We start from the raw sequence: 23555 nt of genomic DNA, 5'->3' as shown, positions 1-23555 counted from the left end.
AGAAATGAAACGTTCTTTTTAAGTGGCTTTTTTTTAAATCATCCCTAATGGGGCCCCGTCAAAACTGTTCGAATTGGGCCCCGCACTTCCTAAAGCCGGCCCTGCCTAGCCGAGAAGCCCTCGTATCCTAACTGGAGCGCCAGGACCCTCCTCTTCGCTGGGGGGCCTCTCCCCAGGGCCGGCTCCAGGCACCAGTTTAACAAGCAGGTGCTTGGGGCGGCCAAGGGAGAGGGGCGGCACCTGCGGCATTTCGGGGGCGGCAGGTCCCTCACTCCTTCTGGGAGCGAAGGACCTGCCGCTGAACTGCCGCCGCCGATCGCGGCTTTTTTTTTTTTTTTTTTCCAATTGCCGCCGCCGATCGCAATCGAGGCTTTTTTTTTTTTTTTTTTTTTTTGCTTGGGGCGGCAGAAATGCTGGAGCCGGCCCTGCCTCTGCCCTCACCTCCACATACTGGTATCACAGGGGTGCTTGGGCGCTCAGGCTGCAACCGGAGCCCTGCTGTGGCGGGAGCCGCTGGGACGTCTCTTCTTGGACCTCATTTGGACGCTTTCCAGTTTATTTTGTTTGGAGCAAAATCCACCCTGGGGCTCTGTGCCGTGGGCAGGGAACTTTCTGCTTTAGGCTTTTGTGTCCGTGCACGACTCAGCCAGGAGTGAGCTCTGGGAAGGGGACACTTTCCGGAGAGCTGTCCCCCCCCACCCCCGGCTCATTCACACACACACACAGAACTAGCTCGCCCCCGCCCCACGAGGGATTAGAAAACGCCATTGGCACTTGGGCGGTCGGGATTTTACTCAGCGGCGGCTGCCGGCGCCATGGCAGGGAAATGGTTCCTCTGAGAGTCTGGGGGGTCCTGAGTCCTCGGCAGTTACAGAGACGTGCCTCACCGGGCCCCACCTCGCACACGGGCGAGCAGACCCTGCCCAGCGTCAGCCGGTGAGTTCACGGGCACGGCGTGGAATGGAACCCACCCTAGCGGCCACCCACTGCACCGCGCTGCCTCTGGGGAGGTCGCGGTGCAGAGAGAGCGTCTGGCCTGAAACCCGTAAGCCCTGCTCTTGTGCTGCTCATGCGGCTCTGGTAACATCGCTTCCCAGAGACACTGCTGCCGCTGTTCCATGTGCAGCGGCCGACGGGGCTGAGCTGGCGGCCCTGGACCCCGGATCCTGCTGTCGCTGCGTTTGGCATAAACCCAGGAGCTCCCTGGACTCCTCCAGTTTCACCCTCAGCGGTCGGCCCCGTAACGGCGCCATGTCCTGCTCGCCCCGGGGTGTGTGAGACTCAGAGCTCTTCCAAAGGAGAGCGGCTCCGAGTGCCTGGACCCGGGGACACCCGCCCAGGTCCGAGCCGCGCTCCATGCAAGGGAACGGGAGAGAGCAAGGGGCGGCCTTATTCCGCAGAGCGCTTCCCACTCCCAACCACCAGCCGCAGAGTCACGGCCCGCTGCCCTGCAGGGAGCAGCATTGCAGACCTACGGGCCAAGGCCCCGCCAGCACCCAGGCACATGCGGTGCCCCAGAGCCTCCCCCTCCAGCCCTGGAGCATGGCCCCCTAGGACCAGCTCGGCAGCTGGGCTCAATCAGTGTCACTCTACGGAGCGCAGAGTTGTGCTGACAGGCCCCCGCTGAGGCTTGGTTATTACAGGACTGGGCCCTGTTGTGCTGGGTGCAGCACAGACATGGAACAAAACGCCGGTCGCCGCCCGCAAAGCACTGACAACCGAAGACAGACCAAGGGGGGGCAACGTGGGCCAGAAGGAGGGGCCGTGGTCTCGGCTCACCGGCTGCCCCGCCCATCATCCCAGGTTCTGTAGGCCTGTTGGCAGAGGAGAGGCCTAAAGAGAGGTGTGATGGGGGACAGTGAGGGGGTCCTCCCACATCTAGGTCTAGCCCCGCCCACGGCTGCTCTCTCCCGCCCCCCAGCCATGCCCAAGGAGTGTAGAACCAATGTGAATGAAATTGTTTTTAGTTATTCACTGTACCATTGTAACTTCTGTTCACCATTTCATTACACTTGCCATTTTGCCTACATTGTAACATTGTAACTTCTGTGCAATATTGTAATTCAAAACCCATTTTAAAATGCTGACTCCATTTTGTAGAAGGCTTGTGCTGCAGCCTCCATTTTTGCAAGCCAGACTGTAATTTTATTAGTCTAGTTGAGATGTGTGAATGAGGTATGTATGGGTGATAGAATCAACCTCCAGCACCAGCCCGTCCTGATGAGATAAAGTTCAAATGCCAACGGCTGAAGAACTAGACATAAGAACTAGACAACAGCCCTAACTCAAGCAAGAAGCATCCACCCTAAAAAGAAAAAAACAACAGAAGGAAGATCAAAGCCAGGTCCCAGGCTGACAGTCACGCCTGCAACTGACGGGTGATCAAGCACCAAACCCAGAGGCGGCGTGACACAGCGAGACCTAGAGACTTTGAATCCAAACTAAAAGCCTATAAAAAAGGAAGGGTGAGATGAGAGACTTTGGGTAACGTTCTGCTATCAACATCAAGGAGCATCGGTGCCCGACAGAGACCCAGCTCCTCCTCGGGCTCAGCTTTCCTGGCCAGTTAGCTGCCACGAGCTCCGATCCCAAGCTGCAAACTCAAACTACAATCAGGACCGGTAACTATCCAGCAGCTGCAGAACATTTTGGTGTGTGTGTGTGAGTGTATGTGTATAAGCATTAAGGTATTTGCTAATAGTTACAGATTAATAATAAATGTGGCATCTTTATCTTGTCCCCTTTAATAAGATCCTGCTAGTTTTTATTGGTATAACAGGAGCGTCGCTTGCTGTCAACTTTTACTCAGCCAGGAGAGATCAGCTCATGGACCACGTGCCTGGTAGGTGCACCCAGCGGGCAGCATGTGTCCCTCAGGGGCCCAGACTCAGCGCAGTGTCCTCTAACGTCGGTGACGCTGCCCCGCTGCCCCAAGGGCTGCAGTGGGTGTCGCCGTTGCCAGCGCTGTTATCTCACCAGGTACGGTGATACGGGCGAGACCACAGCCTGGCACTCAGTAATTACGTTCACCGAGGGAAGGCGGAGAATGACGTGTCCGGGGCTTTTAGCTGCCCGGGGAACCAATCACTGGGGAGTGGCGAAGGAGACTGGGGAGCACTGGACAAGTGCAGGCGGTTGGCTAGTACTGCAGTGATGAGGGAGGCTGCAGGTTTGAACTAAGGGGTGCCAGCAGAGTTGGGGGGATGTCCAGGGCTGGAATAGCAGAGATGCGGCCAGTTATGGGGCGGGGTATTGGGACAGCCCAAGACTGGACTAGCGCGGGGAAGCTGTGGGCATCAGTAAGGAAGGGCATCGGCTGAGCTCTGGAGGGCTGGGGAGGTAGCAGGATGTGTGTCGGGGGCATAAATAGACCTGGGGGAGCCCATGATTGGGATAGCAGGAGGCAGGATTCAGGGGCACCAGCTGAGCTGGGAGTTGGTGTGGGGAACCCCGGGCTGGGATAGCCGGGGGGCTGCAGGTTAGGACTGAGGGGCACCAGCAGAGCTGTGGGGGAACCTGGGCTGGGATAGCCGGGGGCTGCGGGTCAGGAGTGAGGAGCATCGGCAGAGCCGTGGGGAGGGGGGGGAGCCCAGGCCTGGGGTAGCAGGGGACTGTCGGTCGGGACTGAGGGGCACCGGCAGAGCTGGGGGGACCCCAGGGCTGGGATAGCAAGGGGGCTGTCAGTTGGGACTGAGGGGCACCGGCAGAGCTGGGGGGAGCCCAGGGCTGGGATTACCAGAGGGCTGTCAGTTGGGATTGAGGGGCACCAGCAGAGCTCGGGGGAGCCCAGGGCTGGGCTAGCTGGGGGGCTGCAGGCCGGGACTGAGGGGCACCGGCAGAGCTGGGGGGAGCCCAGGGCTGGGCTAGCTGGGGGGCTGCAGGCCGGGACTGAGGGGCACCGGCAGAGCTGGGGGGAGCCCAGGACTGGGATAGCCAGGGGCTGCGGGTCGGGGTTGTGGGGCACCGGCAGAGCTGGGGGGAGCCCAGGACTGGGATAGCTGGGGGGCTGCAGGCCGGGACTGAGGGGCACCGGCAGAGCTGGGGGGAGCCCAGGACTGGGATAGCTGGGGGGGCTGCAGGCCGGGACTGAGGGGCACCAGCAGAGCTGGGGGGAGCCCAGGACTGGGCTAGCTGGGGGCTGCAGGCCGGGACTGAGGGGCACCGGCAGAGCTGGGGGGAGCCCAGGACTGGGCTAGCTGGGGGGCTGCAGGCCGGGACTGAGGGGCACCGGCAGAGCTGGGGGGAGCCCAGGGCTGGGCTAGCTGGGAGGCTGCAGGCTGCATTAGGGGCGTTAGTTCTGTCGGGGTGGGGGGGTCACCCGCTCCCACTCGGCCTGGCCCAAGCTACTGAACTTCACAAACATGTAACCTGACCAAACAATCCCATGAGCCTTTGCAGGGTGCAGGAGCCCAGCCCCGTGGGGCTCCCCCAGGAGGCGCCGCGGGCCCTTCGGCTGCGGCTGGGCCCAGTTTGGAGCCACCGCCGCTCTCCTATGAGCCCAGTAAAGCAGGTTAACACGTTTCTCGGGCTCCCCCTCCCCGCATCTCCTCCTGGAACCGGTGATTGCCCCGCCCCCAGCCTCCACGGCCCATTAGTTATTTATCAGCAGGACTCATTACCAGCGGGGATGCACTTAGCGCAGGCATCAGAGCGCTCGCCACAGCGGCTGCAATGAACTCAGCGCCGGGCCCGTCCCTCCCCCCCGCACACACCATCTGCCCAAGGAGCTGAGCCACGCACCGGCCTGGCGCCGACTCTCCTGTACGACCCCTGACCTCTGACTCACCTGGGCTCCCCCCCCCCAGGTTACCTTTCGCCCCTCACGGAGCCGCTGGTTCCTCTCGGAGCTCCCCAGGGCCCCTCCGGGAAGTCCCGGGGCTCCAGTGAACCATGCGACGCCCCAGGGCTGCAGCCACCGCTCGGCTTGTGATGGGCTCAGGCCCTGGGACACTGCCGCTCCCCGAGGGGCCGCACTCAGCCCCGGCGGAAGCAGGGCAAGCTGCACGCAGGAGAAAGGGAGCTGCGGCCCCTCGCTCTCGCTAGGGACTGGGAGCCGGCTAGAAGGACGCAGCCGGGAGAGCGAAGCCCAGCTAATCCTGGAGCCCACCCACCTCCTGGAGATGAAGGGACGTTCAGGGTTCATACTAGGACAGCACAGGAGGGAAACAATGGAAGGAGAGAAAGAGACTGAAGAACCAAGCCGGGGGGGGCCCCAGTTGGCCTCCCCCAACCTGGGCTCCCTGCGTCCAGCTCTGGGCGCAAGCCCCAAACGCGGACAGAGCGACTTGTTCCCAGCTTGATCCCCCAGCTGGCAAGTCCACTGCCCAAGGGAACTGGGCTGCTCCACACGAACGTGCCCCTGTGCACAGCCCACCGGGCCCGGCCAGCGACCAGCCCTGGCACAGAGAGGCAGTGGGGCGCAGAAACCATTAGCGTCACAAGCTCTCATTTTACACGCACGGGCTTCCCTGGATCCTGTCCGGCATGGGGTGGGGGACACCACTTTGAAGAGCGCCCCACCCTGCCCGTACAGTGCATGCGAGGTCACGCCGGTGGGGGCAGGGTCTCGCTGTTCCCAGAGTACCGGAACGTCTGGTGTTCGGGGGGCGCGGGAGTGGCCCCCCCAGCCACGGGGCAGGGCAGGGCTGCGAGCTCTGCACCCAGCAGCCAGGGATGCGCCAGGCTGTGCCCAGGGCATTACACCAAAGCCCAACTGCTTGAGCGCAACTCCCATGGGCATGGAGGGGCCGGTGGGGCTGGGACCCTCGCCCAGGAGCCCCAAGCTGGGATCCAACCTGAGCGTTCCCAGCTGCGCCCCACAAAGGAGGAAGCCGGTGGGAGAGACAAGGGCAGAGAAATGTGGCCGTTCCCACGCAGAGGAAAATAGCACCCAGGGGACTGGGAGCCGTGCCGTGCTGGGGCCACAGGAGGGACCCTGGGCACGGACAGCTAATAAACCCGAACCTCGTCAAACACCCCTCTGAGCTAGCAGGGAAATCTCCACCAGCGGCACCAATCACCCTGAGCCAGACACGCGTCCCTCCGGTCGGCAACACCCGCTACGGGCAGCGGGCGGGCGGGCACCCAGATGAGGTCAGGTCATGGCAGGCTCACCCCTGCCCCCATTGGTTCCCACAGGCCTGGCTGTGACCCGTGGGGCCAGGCAATGGGATGTTAAAGGGATCCCAGGGCAAACACAGCTGGGGTCATCCTGCAGCAGTGGTGAGAACGAGATGCCATCAGATCCCATCCCGAGCCCCCGGAGTCACCGCCACATCCCGGAGTCCCCGGAGCCACCGCTACGTCCCAGAGCCCCCAGAGCCACCGTCACGTCCCGGAGCCGCCGGAGCCACCACCACGTCCCGGAGCCACCACCACGTCCTGGAGCCACCGCCACATCCCGGAGCCACTGGAGCCACCGCCCCGTCTGCGCCTCTGGGAAGCCGCAGGTTCCTTTGCCCCACAGAAACGGGGGCGCTGGGCTGCCCGCGGAGCTCGGACACCGCCCGGGTGAGAAGCCCCAGCCCCTCCCCCCGATGTCCCCAGTACCTGGGTACTGCAGCGGGATGTCGATCTTGGGCCCGATGACGTAGTGCCCCTCCTCCAGGCTGTGGGCCGTCACCGTGGTCCACTGGCGGCAGGAGTGAATGAGGAGCACGTCCTGCTCACTCACCCCCTCCACGTACTCTCCTGCAGCGGGGACAGGGAGAGCCCTGAGCACCGGAGGCTGGCCTGATCTCCCCCCACCCCCCGCCCCCGCACCTCTCTGCGCCTCCTACGCAGCCAGCCCTGAGCATCCCACGCCAGACTTATACCCTCCCCCAACACCACCCCACCTGCCCCAGCCCCCTGCGCCTCCTACGCAGCCAGCCTAATCCCCTCCCCCAACACCACCCCACCTGGGGAGAGGGCTCTGCCCTTGCACCCAGAGGCTCACCTCACCAGGGCCACGGGAGTGAGCACACAGGGTAGGACAGCCCCTGGGGATACAGCCCCAGCCCCACATGTAGACTAGACTCAGCAGCATCCACCGGGTCTTGGCAGGGCCACAGTGGCACGTGGCAGCCCAAGCAAAGGACTCAGAGCCAGGCCTCCTGGATCCAACCGAGGTCCGACTCGCTGGGTGGCCTGGGGCATGTAGCAGCCCCACTCTGAGCCTCAGTTTCCCCTTGGATTTCCTTGTGTTTTTAGTTTTCTGACCTATGAGGAAAGGTTAAAAGCCCTGGGGGTGTTTAGTCTTGAGAAAAGAAGGCCAAGGGGGGAGCTGAGAACAGCCGTCCAATCTGTGAGGGGCTGTTCTCACCAGGATGGAGATCAATTGTTCTCCATGGCCCCGGAAAGTAGCACAAGACTAAATGAGCTTAATCTGCAGGAAGGGAGACAGGTGAGAATGAGGGAAAACGTCTCACTCTACGGGAAGTTAAGCTGTGGGGACCAGCTCCCAAGGGAGGTTGGGGAATCCGGTGGTTCAGAGAACAGGCTGGACAAACCCCTGTCAGGGATGATCTGAGGTCACTTGGTCCTGCCTCAGCGCCGGGGGCTGGACTCTGGTTCAATGACCTGTCAAAGGAGGCCAGTGATACCTCCTCAGGGGCAGGGTTTGAGGCTGAATTCGTAGTCAGCAAATAGCTGGAACAAATCAGTAACCAGTCAGTATGCAAAAGTGTTAGCTAAACCAATAGCAGTAGGTCGTAAACAGAGAGCAGCGGGTCCACACCGGGTGTGCTCCGGTTTAACTGGTGCAATTGTGTGTGTAGACAAGCCCTTGTAGGAATAGGGGGAGGGAGCATGGAAGATCAGTTCCATGGTTTGGGGGCCCCCGTGGGGACAAGAACTGCTTTCAGAGCCGTGGTGGCTCTCGTCCCCGGGTGCTTCCTGCCACCCCGGGCGATGTGGCACCACAGCAAAGCAGATCTTGGACATGGAGCGCGGGATCAGTGGGGATCAGTGTCCCACGCAAGACCCCCCACGCTAGGGCAGCCCTGAGGGAAAGGCAAGGATGATGGACACCTGCCTGGAGAGAGCTGGGGACACAGATCTGTGTGGAGCGGGGGGAGGCTTGTGACAGAGTCTAGCCAGCTTGCAGTGTGAACAGCAGGTTTTGCTGGGCTACTCCCCACCATTTTAGCCAGGCAATGCCCTTTTGCTGGCCAGGCGGATCCTTTCATTTCTCTCATGGAACGTGTGCACAGCAGGCGTCAATTGTTCCTGATCAGGCAACTCAAGAGACCTGGGTTCTAGCCCCAGCTCTGCAGCTGGCCTGCTGGGTGATCCTGGGCAAGTTATTTCTCCCCCCGTGCCTCAGTTTCCCCTCACTGTGCCTCAGTTTCCCCATCTGTAAAATGGGGAGAATGCTCCTGCCCTCCTTGGTGAAGCGCTGTGAGATCTAACGTGGAAAGGCACTAGATAAGAGCCGGAAATGATCACTATTGTCTGTCCCGGGCCTTCTAGGAGGTCTGTGGCGTTCCTGCTGTCATTTGAGCTAACCTGTTGTTTGGTGAACAGGCTCTTTTATGAAAATTGTCACTTTTATTTACAGTTTGTCACTGTTACCAGCCTGGCCAGGGCCTGCAAACCCTTCCACATGGACAGCAGCCCGAGCGGCCTGGTGATTGCAAAGCGAGCAGCCGCCTGGGGGGGGCCCGTTCCCTTTACACGGCTCTTCAAACCGGAACGTTGGGCGTGAAATGGTGATTTCAAAGGAATCGTCCCATCAGCTCCCAGAGAAGCCCAACGCCGCCTTTAGAACGGGGGGCAGGCGGGACTGTGAAAACCCCAGGGCTGGTCCTAAGTAGTCACTCCTAGGTGAGGGAGAAATATGATTCCCCGGCACTGAAACGTGGCGACAGACGTGATTTCAAACACCCAGCCCAAAAGCCATTTTTGCTAAGAAGAATTTCCCACTCAGGTCACTCCCCTGTAACTCCTGCCTGCGGCTGCAGCATGAGCCCCGTGGGCCGAGCGTTGCGCACGGGGACCAGTGGGGGGCGTGGCGCGCGGGCGTCTCTGTAGGTCGGCACGCTCCATCGATCGAGGGTGAACTGGGGCCATTAGCGGCTGCCGGAGCCGGGAGAGCGAGTCCTCCCCTCCCCCAGACCTGCCTGGAGCTGCCCCTTAGACGAGGCCATTTCGGGGAATATTCCCCCCGCCAATCCCGGCGGATGAGCAGGTCTCCGCTGCCAAGAGTGGCAAGTTGCCCTGGCAACGCCTCTTTGTTCAGATTAAATAGCCGAAGCAGCAGCCGCAAAGCCCAGCTGGAGCGACAACTTTATTGATACCAAATCCCGCCGCCGAGCGCGTCTAGGAGACAGCACCGCTGGGAAAGCAGAGCTGCGGCCAGGGGGGGCAGAGCCGCCGACTCCCACTCCACGGCCCACGGCGTGGCTCAGAGCCACGGGCTTGGTTCGGTTAGGAGAGCAGCTGCAGCAGCACAGCACCCCCTTGTGCCATGCTGGGGTACTGGGGAGAGCGCCCCCCTACGGAGCCCCCCTAGCGCCGCCCTGGGGCATTGGGCTCAGCCCTGACACCGAGGGGAGAGCGCCCTCTACTGAGCCATCCCCCCACTGCAGCACAGCGCCCCCTAGCGCTGCACTGGGGCATTGGGCTCAGCCCTGACACCGAGGGGAGAGCGCCCTCTACTGAGCCATCCCCCCACTGCAGCACAGCGCCCCCTAGCGCCGCCCTGGGGCATTGGGCTCAGCCCTGACACCGAGGGGAGAGCGCCCCCCCCCCCACGGAGCCCCCCTAGCGCCGCCCTGGGGCATTGGGCTCAGCCCTGACACCGAGGGGAGAGCGCCCTCTACTGAGCCATCCCCCCACTGCAGCACAGCGCCCCCTAGCGCTGCACTGGGGCATTGGGCTCAGCCCTGACACCAAGGGGAGAGCGCCCCTTACTGACCCCCCCTGAACTGCTCCCTGCAGCACAGCGCCCCCTAGCGCCGCCCTGGGGCATTGGGCTCAGCCCTGACACCGAGGGGAGAGCACCCCCCCCCCACGGAGCCCCCCTAGCGCCGCCCTGGGGCATTGGACTCAGCCCTGACACCAAGGGGAGAGCGCCCCTTACTGACCCCCCCTGAACTGCTCCCTGCAGCACAGCGCCCCCTAGCGCCGCCCTGGGGCATTGGGCTCAGCCCTGACACCGAGGGGAGAGCGCCCTCTACTGAGCCATCCCCCCACTGCAGCACAGCGCCCCCTAGCGCTGCACTGGGGCATTGGGCTCAGCCCTGACACCGAGGGGAGAGCGCCCCCCTACGGAGCCCCCCTAGCGCCGCCCTGGGGCATTGGACTCAGCCCTGACACCGAGGGGAGAGCGCCCCCCCCCACGGAGCCCCCCTAGCACCGCCCTGGGGCATTGGGCTCAGCCCTGACACCGAGGGGAGAGCGCCCTCTACTGAGCCATCCCCCCACTGCAGCACAGCGCCCCCTAGCGCTGCACTGGGGCATTGGGCTCAGCCCTGACACCAAGGGGAGAGCGCCCCCTACTGACCCCCCCTGAACTGCTCCCTGCAGCACAGCGCCCCCTAGCGCCGCACTGGGGCATTGGGCTCAGCCCTGACACCGAGGGGAGAGCGCCCCTTACTGAGCCATCCCCCCACTGCAGCACAGCGCCCCCTAGCGCTGCACTGGGGCATTGGACTCAGCCCTGACACTGAGGGGAGAGCGCCCCCCCCCCTACAGAGCCCCCCTAGCACCGCCCTGGGGCATTGGGCTCAGCCCTGACACCGAGGGGAGCGCGCCCTCTACTGAGCCATCCCCCCACTGCAGCACAGCGCCCCCTAGCGCTGCACTGGGGCATTGGGCTCAGCCCTGACACCGAGGGGAGAGCGCCCCCCCCCCACACGGAGCCCCCCTAGCACCGCCCTGGGGCACTGGGCTCAGCCCTGACACCGAGGGGAGAGCGCCCTCTACTGAGCCATCCCCCCACTGCAGCACAGCGCCCCCTAGCGCTGCACTGGGGCATTGGGCTCAGCCCTGACACCGAGGGGAGAGCGCCCCCCCCCACGGAGCCCCCCTAGCACCGCCCTGGGGCACTGGGCTCAGCCCTGACACCGAGGGGAGAGCGCCCTCTACTGAGCCATCCCCCCACTGCAGCACAGCGCCCCCTGGCGCCGCACTGGGGCATTGGGCTCAGCCCTGACACCGAGGGGAGAGCGCCCCCTACTGACCCCCCTGAACTGCTCCCTGCAGCACAGCGCCCCCTAGCGCCGCACTGGGGCATTGGGTCTGTATTTACTCCGAGAGGAGAACGCGCTCTCACTTGCACTGCCGTCATCTTCTGCAGAGTCCAGTTTGTCCAGCCCCAGGGCTGACAAGACCCAGATCTCAAGCCCAGTTGGGTGGAAGAGCCCAAAGCCTGAAGCAGGGGCTCGGAAAGGGGGTTAGAAATCAAGCAGGCCTGAGAAAATGCATCCCTGCGGCTTTGTGTGCGTGCGCAAACACACACCCACACACACAGGGAGCAAGTGTGCAGTGAAGCCAGGGACGTCAGTGGCACACCTTGAAAAGTACAGCTTCACTTCCAGGCTCTGCTGTGCAGCTCGGCGTCGGTGCAGAGAATGCTGCTATCATGATACAATGTTGTCATGGCCACCCCCATTCACCGGGCCCAAAGCTGAGCTAAGCTTTCTCTCCAGCCTCTCCAAGGTACTTTGCTGGGCCCCGTCCCCTCAGTACCTCCCAATCGTTAACATATTTATCTCCCACCCTGTAAGGCAGGGTGGTGCATTACTGAATGGAAGCCCAGGGAGAGTAAGTGACGTGACCAAGGTCCTACAGGAAGCCTGTGCCAGAGGAGGGACTTGAAGGTCTCTGGTGTCCTCAGTGCAGACCCTAATCACTGCACTTCTGGAGCAGCCCACGTAGCCCTGACTGGAAGAGACCCGGTTACTAACAAAGACATCTGGGAATGAGCCTGCCCCCCCCCCCGCCGCCCCGGGAAAACACAGCCCACACCTTCCCCCATCAGGGATGTTGGGACCATCCTGCCACTGCTAGAATGAGGGGGCACCTTACCAATAAGCAAAAGATCCCCTCCCCCCGACCCTGGGGCAGATGGACTAGATGGGCCCTAACTAGACTGCCTCTCCCTAAGGACTATGGCTTCTCAAGTGTCTGTGTGTCTGTCCAGCCTGCTGTCTTCCTGCTCTCAATATACCAACTGCACCAACGCCCGCGTTGTGCTTTCTGGGGAGTGGCTGGGACACACTCGGGGTCAGGAATCCATCTTTCCCCGGGTCGCTAAAGACACAGCAGAGATGATCGAGGCTGGGAGACCCGTTGGAAACCACGTCTCCTTTTCCCCGCACGGACGCTGGTCATTTCCTTGTGTCACCGCACTCGGCTGGGCCAGTTTCATGGTCTATTTCCACCCAAACCCACAGCCTAAAGCTTTCCTCCCCCAGCCCCAGTCTGCCAAGCCCACCCCGGCCTGCTTTAAAACCTCAGCAGGCAACTCATTTGGGAACAAAAGGGCATGGTTCACCCAGAGCTCCCGGGAGCTGGTTCTCCACCCATCCCCCTTTTCTCCCCACCTTCCCATCCTCTGCTCTGCTCTGAGCCCTTGGCTCTCTGGTCCCTGGCCTCCCAAAGCGCCTGTCGGGAACAGCATCTGGGATGCCAGGGCCGCGGCTCTCTGTGCCAGGGGCGGGTGGCAGGCAGGGAGCCCTCCCCAAATGTTGTTCTCCGAACCTCAGCAACAGTTACTAGGGAAAATCTGCAAAGTTCCAAGGACTTGAAATCCAACCGGCCCCTTCTGGCAGCTGCTGGCAAGCGGGCCTGGGCCGCAAAGACAGTCCCTTTGTGTCGCTGCTGCTGCTGCAGCCCGGAGAGAGAACGCACCCGGAAAGCCATCGCAACTGTGTGCTCTCGCTGGCTGTGTGCGGTGTGTGTCAGGGCTCACACAGCCCAGCCTGCTCAAGGACATGCAGCCAGGGGCGGACACGGACTTCGAGGCTCACGTTCCAGACGTCTTGCAAGCAGAAAGCTCCTGAGAAGTTGAGGGGGACCAGGAAGAGCTACAGAAAAGAGCTGGGGCTGGAGGGCCTGACTCCTGGGGAGGGAGAATGGCTAATTGGGGGAAGAGACCCCAGTGGCCTGCTAAGAGCCTGCAAGTAGTTGGAGGGTGTAGGCCCCCAGGAGCGAGGGGGAGACTTTGGGTGCTACACAGGTGGGGAAAGGGGCAGGTGTAGTGGGATGAAACTGAGTTACTCTGTGCACACTGGTTCACCCAGGACACCAAGCAGCACGTCTCCTATTCCAGGACTGCCTTATAGATAGTCATAGATTTTAAGGCAAATCCCCCAAAGCTGCCTCCTCAGTACGTCTCAGGGTATCGATCACACGCCCATCTCTGTTCCTGGGTGCAAAGCCGTTCCGTAGGCAGACTCCCAGCTCCGGAGCCGGGACACTCCAGGCCACCTCCCCCCGAGGAGCTGGACCACAGCAGCCCCAGCCTCTGCCTTCCAAGAGGAAGTGGAAATCGATCCAACAATCAACGGGTAACATGACAGTTTGTAACACAGGCAAAGCCTCCATACTTAGCTCCTCCCGGAGCACCCGGGGCCCGCAGGAAGTCCTGTCAAGCAGCCGACAGACAGCCTGGAAGCAGCACAGCTTATGTGGGGGAGGGACACAGCCCGATGCTTCTACTGCAAAGTGCACACGTCCCTACCTCTAGAGCGCTAGCAGTGGTACAGCTTTTATCCTGCCTGTGGGCTGCAGCCACTAGAGGGCAGTATAGTCACACGCGCACCCGTTATATATGACGCCCAGCGGGGTTTACCGCTAAAGTTTAATGGTGCTGGGGACAAGACCCCTGTAAAACCCAGCTACCTTCCCCCCCATAGGGCCTGATCGAAAGGTGACTGGCTCAATGGGGGGCTTTCCAAGGAACTACGGAGCAGGCCCTTTGGGCCCAATCCTCCCCCAAAGGCTGCTCTGCACCTTGCAGGATCCAGAAGACGGCAACTCTCGTCTTGCCCCTCGGTGCCTGACTGCGGGACAGGATTTGGGGTGAGTTCTAGTCAGCTCCGCCTGTGCAAATCCTCCAGAGACAGCCCGGCTGCCCAGGGAGTCGAGTGTGAAGGGGAGAGGGCTGCCCTGTCGAGCCCTCTGCTGGCCGTGCGTGGTGCTGCATGCCCTCCCTGCCTCGATTTCCTCCTCTGAGGTGGGTCTCCCCACCCCAGCCTTCCCCACACAGGGTGGAGTCTGTGCCAGGCCTTAGCCCCGCCCAGCCAAGTCAATAACTAACATTTAACCCTTTCCGGGATAAACAAACCAAGAGTTTGTTTGCCCCCTTGGGCTCCTCTTCAGCCTGCCTCCCGGGCACCCTTTAACTCTCTGCACTCGGGGGCAGAGCGCTGACTCGAGGCTGACTTCTTGGGCATGCCCGCCTTCTGCCAGCCCTGTGCAGGGCCTCTCCCACGCCGAGGCCTGGGCCACACTTCCAGTTTAGACCGATGGGGCTGCGGTGCTCAGGGGTATGCAAACCCCACCCCGCTATGCCGGCTCCGCCCCCAGGGTAAACGGGGCTCAGTCAGTGGACGAACACTTCTGCCAATCAAGCTACCGCCTCTTAGCTGCTGGATTACTTCCAGGGACGGAAACACCCTCCCGGAGCTGTCGGAAATGGCCGCACAACGGTGCCACAGCAGCAAAGCCTGGGTGGGCCCATAACATAGGCCTGGCCAGAGTCTTCACCGCCTGTCTGGAAGGCCCAAATTTTCAAGCTGCCACCTGACCCCAATTGTCCACCCCCCTTAGGCTGGGAGCCAGGGGCGCTGGAACAGGGGGGCTTTACCCTCCCACTTTTTATGGACCATAAGGGCGAGTGATGGGGGGAGGGGAGGAGAGGAGCGAGTGGGGAGGGGCTTGGTGGGAAGAGGTGGGGCGGGGCCTTGGGGAAAGGGGCGGTGTGGGGGTGGGGCCTTGGGGGTGCAGTGCAGCATGGCGTGGCGTGGGGACGGGCATGGTTCAGGCACCTGTGGCCCCACACACACACACACACTTTTAGGGAGCTTCTGCCTCTCCTGCTGGGAGAGAGCTAATTATGGCCCAGGTGGGGCTGAGCAAACGGACCTGGCAAGCCCCAGAGCTCCTGGCCCTTCAAGAGGCAGGCTAGCCTGTTCCACGAGCAGGGGTCACTGGGGCGGAGCAGGTCCCTGAGGACATACCCCCGAGCAATGGAGCGATGTCAATCTACATTTTAAGTGTAGGCCGGGGCTCAGATTGGGAGAGGAACGGCTAATAACTGACGACATCAAGAAGGCCGAGGTGTTTAATACCTTTAGTCTTCACTCAAAGGTTAATGGTGATCAGATACTCACCGCAATTAATATTAATGACAAGGGGAAGGAAGGAAACTAAACTAGGGAAAGAACAGGTTAAAGGATATGTAGATACATTAGATGGACTCAAGCCGGCAGGGCCTGATGAAATTCATCCCAGGGTACTAAAGAAAGTAGCTGAAGCAATCTCAGAACTGTTAGCAATTATCTCGGAGAACTCCCGGAGGACGGGTGAGGTCCCAGAGAACTGGAGAAGGGCAAACTCAGGGACCTGTCTTTAAAAACAGGAACAAAGAGAACCTGGAGAATTACAGACCAGGCAGCCTCACTTCAATACCTGGAAAGCTATTGGAACAAATTTTAAACAATCCGTTTGTAAGCACCTAGAGGATAACTGGGTGATAAGGAACATGGATTTGCCAAGTATAAATCATGCCAAACCAACCTAATGTCCTTCTTTGACAGGGTCACTGGCCTAGTGGCTAGGGGGAAGCAGTAGATGTGATAGGTCTGGATTTTAGTGAGGCTTTTCACGCTATCCCACATGACGTTCTCATAAGCAAACTAGGGAAACGTGGGCTAGCTGATATTACTATAAGGTGGGTGCACAACGGGTTGACCGGACTCAAAGAGTCGTTATCATTGGTTCCAGGTCCGCCGACAGCAGTTCCGGGCTCCAGGGCAGAGCAGTCAATGGGCCCCACACACACAAGCCGCGCTCGCGCGGACACCGTCCGCCTGACATTTGGGCGGTGCTGTGCCTGCGCTGGCTGACGCCCAGTGAGTGCCGGCTGTGCTGCTGGGTGTGCTCTTCCGGCACGGCCAGGGCTTCCACATGCCCGCCCGGTAGGGTTACCAACTGTCTGATCCCGCAACCCCAAAGACCCTTGTCCCGCCTACTGCCCCGCCCCTTCCCTGAGACCACGCCCCTGCCCCACCCCTTCCCTGAGACCACGCCCCTGCCCCGCCCCTTCCCTGAGACCACACCCTGTCCTGCCCCTTCCCTGAGGCCCTCCCCCGTTCACTCCATCCCCCCTCTCTCCGTCACCCACTCTCCCCCACCCTCACTCACTTTCACCAGGCTGGGGCAGGGGATTGGCATGCAGGAGGGGGTGCAGGGTGCAGGCTCTGGGAGGGAATTTGGGTGTGGGAGGGGGGAGGGGTGCAGGCTCTGGGAGGGAGTTTGGGTGTGGGAGGGGGTGAGGGATGAGGGCTCTGGGAGGGAATTTGGGTGTGGGAGGGGGTGAGGGGTGCGGGCTCTGGGAGGGAGTTTGGGTGTGGGGGGCGGTGGGGGGTGCGGGCTCTGGGAGGGAGTTTGGATGTGGGAGGGGGTGAGGGGTGCGGGCTCTGGGAGGGAGTTTGGGTGTGGGAGGGGGTGGGGGGTGCGGGCTCTGGGAGGGAGTTTGGGTGTGGGAGGGGGTGAGGGGTGCGGGCTCTGGGAGGGAGTTTGGGTGTGGGAGGGGGTGAGGGGTGCGGGCTCTGGGAGGGAGTTTGGGTGTGGGAGGGGGTGGGGGGTGCGGGCTCTGGGAGGGAGTTTGGGTGTGGGAGGGGGTGAGGGGTGCGGGCTCTGGGAGGGAGTTTGGGTGTGGGAGGGGGTGGGGGGTGCGGGCTCTGGGAGGGAGTTTGGGTGTGGGAGGGGATGGGGGTGCGGGCTCTGGGAGGGAGTTTGGGTGTGGGAGGGGTGAGGGGTGCAGGCTCTGGGAGGGAGTTTGGGTGTGGGAGGGGGTGGGGGGTGCGGGATCTGGGAGGGAGTTTGGGTGTGGGAGGGGTGAGGGATGAGGGCTCTGGGAGGGAGTTTGGGTGTGGGAGGGGGTAAGGGGTGCGGGCTCTGGGAGGGAGTTTGGGTGTGGGAGGGGGTGAGGGATGCAGGCTCTGGGAGGGAGTTTGGGTGTGGGAGGCGGTACAGGCTCTAGGCTGGGGCAGGGGGTTGGGGTGCAGGAGGGGGTCAAGGGGTCAGCGCTTACCCCAGGCAGCTCCCAAAAGTGACCGGCTCACCCCTCTGGCAGCGGCTCCTAGGCGGGGGGCCCAGGGGTCTTTGCGTGCTGCTGCTCACAGGCACCTCCCCCACAGCTCCCATTGGCTGCAGTTCCCAGCCAATGGGAACTTCGGTGTCGGTGCTCAGGGCGGGGGCAGCGCAGCGCATGCAGACCCCCTCCCCAGAGGCTGCCGGACATGCCAGACGCTTCCGGGAGCGGTGTGGAGTGAGGGCGGACAGGAAGCCTGTCTTAACCCCCCTGCATTGCTGGCAGCGGCGGCCGGGGGCCCCTGGGCCCTTTTAAATCATCTGGGCCCCTGGGCAATTGGTTCACTGTCCAACTGGGAGCTCGTATCTAGTGGGGTTCCACAGGCGTCAGCCCTGAGCCCAGCACTAGTCAATATTTTCGTTAATGACTTGGATAATGGAGTGGAGAGTATACTTAGCAAATTTGCAGATGACACCAAGTTGGGAGGTGCTGCAAGCACTTTGGAGGACAGGTTTAGAATTCAAAATGACCTCGACAAACTGGAGGATTGGTCTAAAATCACCCTGATGAAATTCAATAAAGACAAATGCAAAGTACTACACTTAGGAAGGAAAAATCAGAACAAAATGGGGAACAACTGGCTAGGCAGTAACACTGCTGAACAGGATCTGGGGGTTACAGTGGAGCACAAATTGAATATGAGCCAGCAATGTGATGCAGTTGCAAAAAAGGCTAATCTCAGTCTGGGCTGTATTAACAGGAGTGGTGTATGTAAGACACAGGAGGTAACTTGTCCTGCTCTACTCAGCACTGGTGAGGCCTCAGCTGGAGGACTGAGTCCAGTTCTGGGGGCCTCACTTGAGGAAAGATGTGGACAAATTGGAGAGTCCAGAGGAGAGAAACAAAACTAATCAAAGGTCTAGAAAACCTGCCCTCTGAGGAAAGGTTAAAAAAACGGGGCCTGTGTAGTGTTGAGAAAGGAAGGACCTGATAAGTCTTCAGCTACGTTAAGGGCTGTTATAAATATGATGGGGATCAATTGTTCTCCATGTCCACTGAAGGTAGGACAAGAAGAAATGGGCTTAATCTACAGCAAGGGAGATTTTCATTAGATAGCAGAAAAAACTTTCGAAGGATAGAGTTAGCCAAGCTTTGGCATCCGCTTCCCAGGGAGGTTGTGGGATCCCCGTCACTGGAGGTGTTTAAGAACAGATTGGACGGACACCTGTCAGGGCTGGTCTAGGTTTACTTGGTTCTGCCTCAGCGCAGGGGGCCGGACTAGCCAAGCTCTCGAGGTCCCTTCCAGCCCCACATGTCTAGGATTCTACAACTCTGCTTGCAGAACCTTTATTGCAGGCGCTTACAAACGGGGAGGAAAGGGCCCTGCTCTCGTCTCAGATTCCAGGTGGGGTTTGTGGGCCTGGCGCCAGGAAGAAACACCCACAGCTTCTTACTTGTAACCCGAGCGCGTCTGACACGAAGCGTGCGGCCCCCCCGGCGCCGTTACCGTGTCACTTTCAGAGGAGCATGTCACATGTAAGAATCCAGGAGTTTGTCCAGCTGAGTTTGAATTTGGCAGTTAATAAAATTCCAGCCAATCGACACAGCTCTGGTAACCGGTGTCTAACTCATCAGCGAGAGAGATGGGCACTGTCATCCCGGCTCTTTGAGGGGGAAGCTCAGCTGAAAGTTTGCCTTAGTGCAGCCATGGTTCTCGTAAGCCTCGGCGGACTGGATGCTCTTACGTGGACCAGAGAAGAGGGCAAGCAGGGGAGAGATGGCGGCCTCAACTCCCACTCAAGCGTGGTATGCCGGACAGAACAATTCCCCAGAGCTCAGCGGCACAGCTGTGATCCCAGGCAGCCACTGGGCCGAGTGAGGAACAGCCCAGCCCAGGGACTTTCACTGTAATTTAGAAAAATCTCATGCAGACTTGAGCTCTCTGATGAAAACACATGTAGCCGTGAAACTAGGACCAGTGAGGGCGGGACCTGGGCCTGAGCCTAGACAAGCCTTAAAGCTCAGCGGGGACAGGCTGGATTCACCTGTCCCCAACTTCCATTGCTCCAGCCAAACGACGTCCCTGGAAGTGGGAGACGGGCGCTAACCCTGAGAAGTTAGGAGCTGGCAAAGCCCCACTGGACCATCCAGCCCGTCGCCCTCCCGCTCAAGCAGGTCACATTGCTCCTGTGAGTCTCTTCTCCAGGGCTCAGCCCCGTCCCATAGGAGATGATTCCTGGGCTCCAGCCTGAAATCCCCTTGGCTTATTTCTTCTCCATCTCCGAGCTCCAACCCCTCTGAGCCGGCTGGCCGTCCCTCCTCTGCCCCATAGACTGGTGGGGATTGTTTATTACCGACTGGCATCCGTGCCCGCCCCCCAGCCCACGCTTGGCTCTCCCGAGGAGCTCAGACAAAAGGGACACAAGCCATTATCCGGAGCTGGCTTTAGAGGCAAGTCAGTCACAAGGAAAAAGAAAACCTGGCAGCCAAGTGCTCTACAGAGGAGAAACCCAACAGCCCCACAGCCCGCTCTGCTCCTCAGCTCCCCTTTCACACACACACCTCCGGGCTGGCAAAGAAGGGGGCTGGGAAAACTCCTGCCTTGTATGAAACCCATGAAGCACATTATCTGCTCTGTACATTTCTTGAAGGTCAGAGCTCCTCCGAGCTGCACCGTCCCAGGGCTAGTTCTGCACACGGACACGCATGCCCCCACACACAGGGACACACACATGGACGGGGACACATACCCATGCCAGAGCCCCGCAGCCACCCTGGAAACTCACACAGCCGACAAAGCTGCGGCCACAGGATGGGTTTGGGCTGGAAGTTGCTGTTTTGCAGAGGAACATGGGACTCACCAGCCCCTGTCCTGTCCATGACCAGGACGCCTAGTGGCTATGGCAATGCAAGTAAATACTAGCAATAATGATACTGTAGGTCCTGCATATCTGGGGCGGGGGGGTAAGGACTCCCCTCCGCCCAGACAAGGGGTGTTTCCAGATGCCCCCTCTGCTCCCAGCTCCGGGGGAGCCCTGCAGGCAGGACTGGGGCTGGCCGCGCCCGGCTGCTCTGGGCCCCCGGGAAGTTGGGGGGCGAGGGGTCTGCGCTCCGGGGCCAGGGTCGGCTGCGGCTGCTTTCCCCGGGCAGAGCCTCGGCCCCATTCACACGGGCAGGACCGGCCGCTGCCATTAGCATTCAGGGCAGCACACGTGCGCCTGCTGCTGCCACAGCCCCCTTCTCCCGGCCCGTCCGCAGCACCCCAGCCGGGCAGCCCGCCACGGCCCTGCCCGGGGCTGCCCCCTCCCTCCCCATCGATCGGGGCGGGGACAATCGGGGGGGGGGGTCGGGGGGAAGGAGAAAGGGCTGGGGGGGGGAGAAGATGCGAGCGGGGAGTTCTTGTTCTTTGTAAATTTCCCCAGTGAAATCTCCTAGAAACTTTGCCCCGACGCTGGCTCCGATCCTGCCCCCTCACCTGCCCCCGATCCTGCCCCTCACCTGGCCCCGATCCTGCCCCCGGGCCGCCCCTCACCTGGCCCCGATCCTGCCCCTCACCTGGCCCCGATCCTGCCCCCGGGCCGCCCCTCACCTGGCCCCGATCCTGCCCCCGGGCCGCCCCTCACCTGGCCCCAGGCGCACCAGCGTGGGCAGGCGGCACTTGCTGACGATCACATCCAGGGGCAGCGCCCCCGAGCTCCAGCTGATCTGGGCGAGCCCGGCGGCCAGTTTCTCCATCTCTCTCCGGCAGCCGCATCGCCCCTGGCCGGGCTCAGACGCGGGAGCCCCGCGGGGCGGCCGGCGGCATCTCCGCCTCCCCGAGCAGCGCCGGCGGCAGCAGCCCGGCCGGGCGCAGCATCAGCACCAGGGCGGCGGGGGGGCTCCGGGGCCGCGGCTCCCGCCCTCGCCGCGCGGGGTCCGGGCTCCGGCTGTAACCCGAGCGGGAGCGGCCCGCCCCCAGCCTCCCGGCCCCCGCCCCCAGCCCCGCCCGAGGCCCCCGGCCCCCGCCCCCAGCCCGAGGACTCCCCTGCCCCAGCCCTGCCCGTCTCCTCTTCCCAACCCATCCCTGCCCCCCCGTCTGGGGACTCTCCCCCCAACCCAGCCCCCGTCCCTCTCCTCCCTCCCCCCACCTGGAGAGTACCTCCCCCCTCTTCCCAACCCATCCCTGCCACCCCCCCCCCCGTCTGGGGATTCTGCCCCCAACCCAGCCCCTGTCCCTCTCCTCCCTCCCCCCACCTAGAGAGTACCTCCCCCCTCTTCCCAACCCATCCCTGCCCCCCCCGTCTGGGGATTCTGCCCCCAACCCAGCCCCTGTCCCTCTCCTCCCCCCCCCCAACCTGGAGAGTACCTCCCCCCTCTTCCCAACCCATCCCTGCCCCCCCGCCCCGTCTGGGGATTCTGCCCCCAACCCAGCCCCTGTCCCTCTCCTCCCCACCCACCTGGAGAGAACCTCCCCCCTCTTCCCAACCCATCCCTGCCCCCCCCCCCCGGTCTGGGGATTCTGCCCCCAACCCAGCCCCTGTCCCTCTCCTCCCTCCCCACCTGGAGAGTACCTCCCCCCTCTTCCCAACCCATCCCTGCCCCCCCCCCCGTCTGGGGATTCTGCCCCCAACCCAGCCCCTGTCCCTCTCCTCCCCCCCCCCACCTGGAGAGTACCTCCCCCCTCTTCCCAACCCATCCCTGCTCCCCCCCCCCCCCCCCCGCCCGGGGACTCTCCAATCTTCTTCTCCCGGCTCAGCTCTGCCCTGCTCCAGCGCCTTCCTTCGTGCTCTGCCCTCTGGGCCAGCCCAGTCGGGGACCCAAACCGGGACACCCACCCCGGACCCTGCTGGCTGGGGGATCCCCATTCCCCTCCTGCCTCACAACCTGGGGGACCCGCGGGACTGAGCCCTAGCCGAGGGGAAAGAAGGGGTCAGGGGGCTCCCGCCAACCCAAGGCACACCCCCTAGCTTGGTGCAGGATCTGGAGCAGCCTCTGCCACTGGCAACCAGGGACGCAGACCCCGAGACCCTCAGCCCTCTGGTGTCTCTCTATCCCCATCCCCGCAGTGTCAGGGTGGGCCCGGGCCCCTTCGGGAGCTCACTCCCTGCAATCCAGTCCCAGCTTCTGGCACTCAGAGGCTCGGGACACCCAGAGCAGGAGGTTGCATCCCTGACCAGCCTGGCTAAAACCAATCATTGGACCTGTCCTCCATGAACTTCTCTGTTTGTTTTTTGAACCCCGGTATACTTTTGGCCTTCACAACATCCCCTGGCAAGGAGTTCCACAGGTTGACTGTGCGTTGTGTGAAGAAATCCTTCTGTTTGTTTCAGACCTGATGCCTATTAATTTAATTGCATGACCCCTGGTTCTTGTGTTATGAGAAGGAGTAAATAACACTTCCTTATTCACTTTCTCCACACCAGTCATGATTTTATAGACCCCTATCATATCCCCCCTTAGTCGTCTCTTTTCCAAGGTGAAAAGCCCCAGCTTTATTAATCTCTCCTCATACGGAAGCTGCTCCATACCCCTAATCATTTTCATCCCCTTCTCTGCACCTTTTCCAATTCTTAATGGTTCCCAATATTCTGTTCGCTTTTTTGACTGCTGATGCACATTGAGTGGGTGTTTTCAGAGAACTATCCACAATGACTCCAAGATCTTTCTTGAATGGAAAGTTAATTTAGACCCCATCATTGTATATGGCTAGTTGGGATTATGTTTTCCAATGTGCATTACTTTGCATTTATCAACATTTATCTGTGGGGACAGCGTTGCAATGAAAGACAACGCCCAGGCTTCGGTAGCAGTGAGGTTCCCCACTTCTCGGTGAAATTACCAAGTGCTGAACTCACAAAGAACTGGGCTAAGTGGCAGAAGCTCAGAACCCTGCATTGCATCCGTGACAGCAACGGCCGCAGAGACAGCGGGTAGCAGCAGGAGCCTTGCTCTACCCCCACCCCCAGGGGGGAGGTGACCCCACATGAATGCACCCCTGGATTCTGGGCCTTTGCTGATTTCACACAGCCAGCTGTGAGTGGGTTGCAGCAGAAGGAAAGGGGAGTGGCGTGTTAAAATGACATTCCTCTGTCCGAATTTCACACAAGGTGGGAAATTGAGTCAAAGGACACTGCCCACCCATCCGTGGGGCGGGAGTTTGTTTATGGTTACGTGCTTTGGAATCATTGCTGTGGTGTTTACCCAAATCAAGCCTGGGTCCCCTTTCCCTGTTATTAACCCTTTTCTATTGGTAGTCCCAGAGGCAGTGCTGGAGAGGGGGGAGTATTGCCCCTCAGAGGGGCCCGGGGCAGTGGATTATTGGAGGGGG

At 61.4% G+C, this 23555-nt stretch overlaps 1 protein-coding gene across 1 annotated transcript in view; it reads right to left on the bottom strand.

Annotated features, from left to right (window-relative positions):
- Positions 1 to 20983, bottom strand: part of GAREM2 (GRB2 associated regulator of MAPK1 subtype 2) — a 44763-nt gene extending 23780 nt beyond the window's left edge. The window contains exons 1-2 of the mRNA XM_065401932.1: positions 20872 to 20983; positions 6550 to 6690 (exon numbers count right to left, since the gene is read on the bottom strand). Of these exons, the coding sequence (XP_065258004.1) occupies positions 6550 to 6690; positions 20872 to 20983 (253 nt within the window). The remainder of the gene's footprint in view (positions 1 to 6549; positions 6691 to 20871) is intronic.
- Between the last annotated feature and the right edge of the window lie 2572 nt (positions 20984 to 23555).

This window comes from Emys orbicularis, chromosome 3 (genome assembly GCF_028017835.1).
Source record: "Emys orbicularis isolate rEmyOrb1 chromosome 3, rEmyOrb1.hap1, whole genome shotgun sequence".
NCBI classification, from domain to species: domain Eukaryota; kingdom Metazoa; phylum Chordata; order Testudines; family Emydidae; genus Emys; species Emys orbicularis.
The sequence above is the reverse complement of the archived record's forward strand: the minus strand, read 5'-3'. Positions and strand labels throughout refer to the sequence as shown.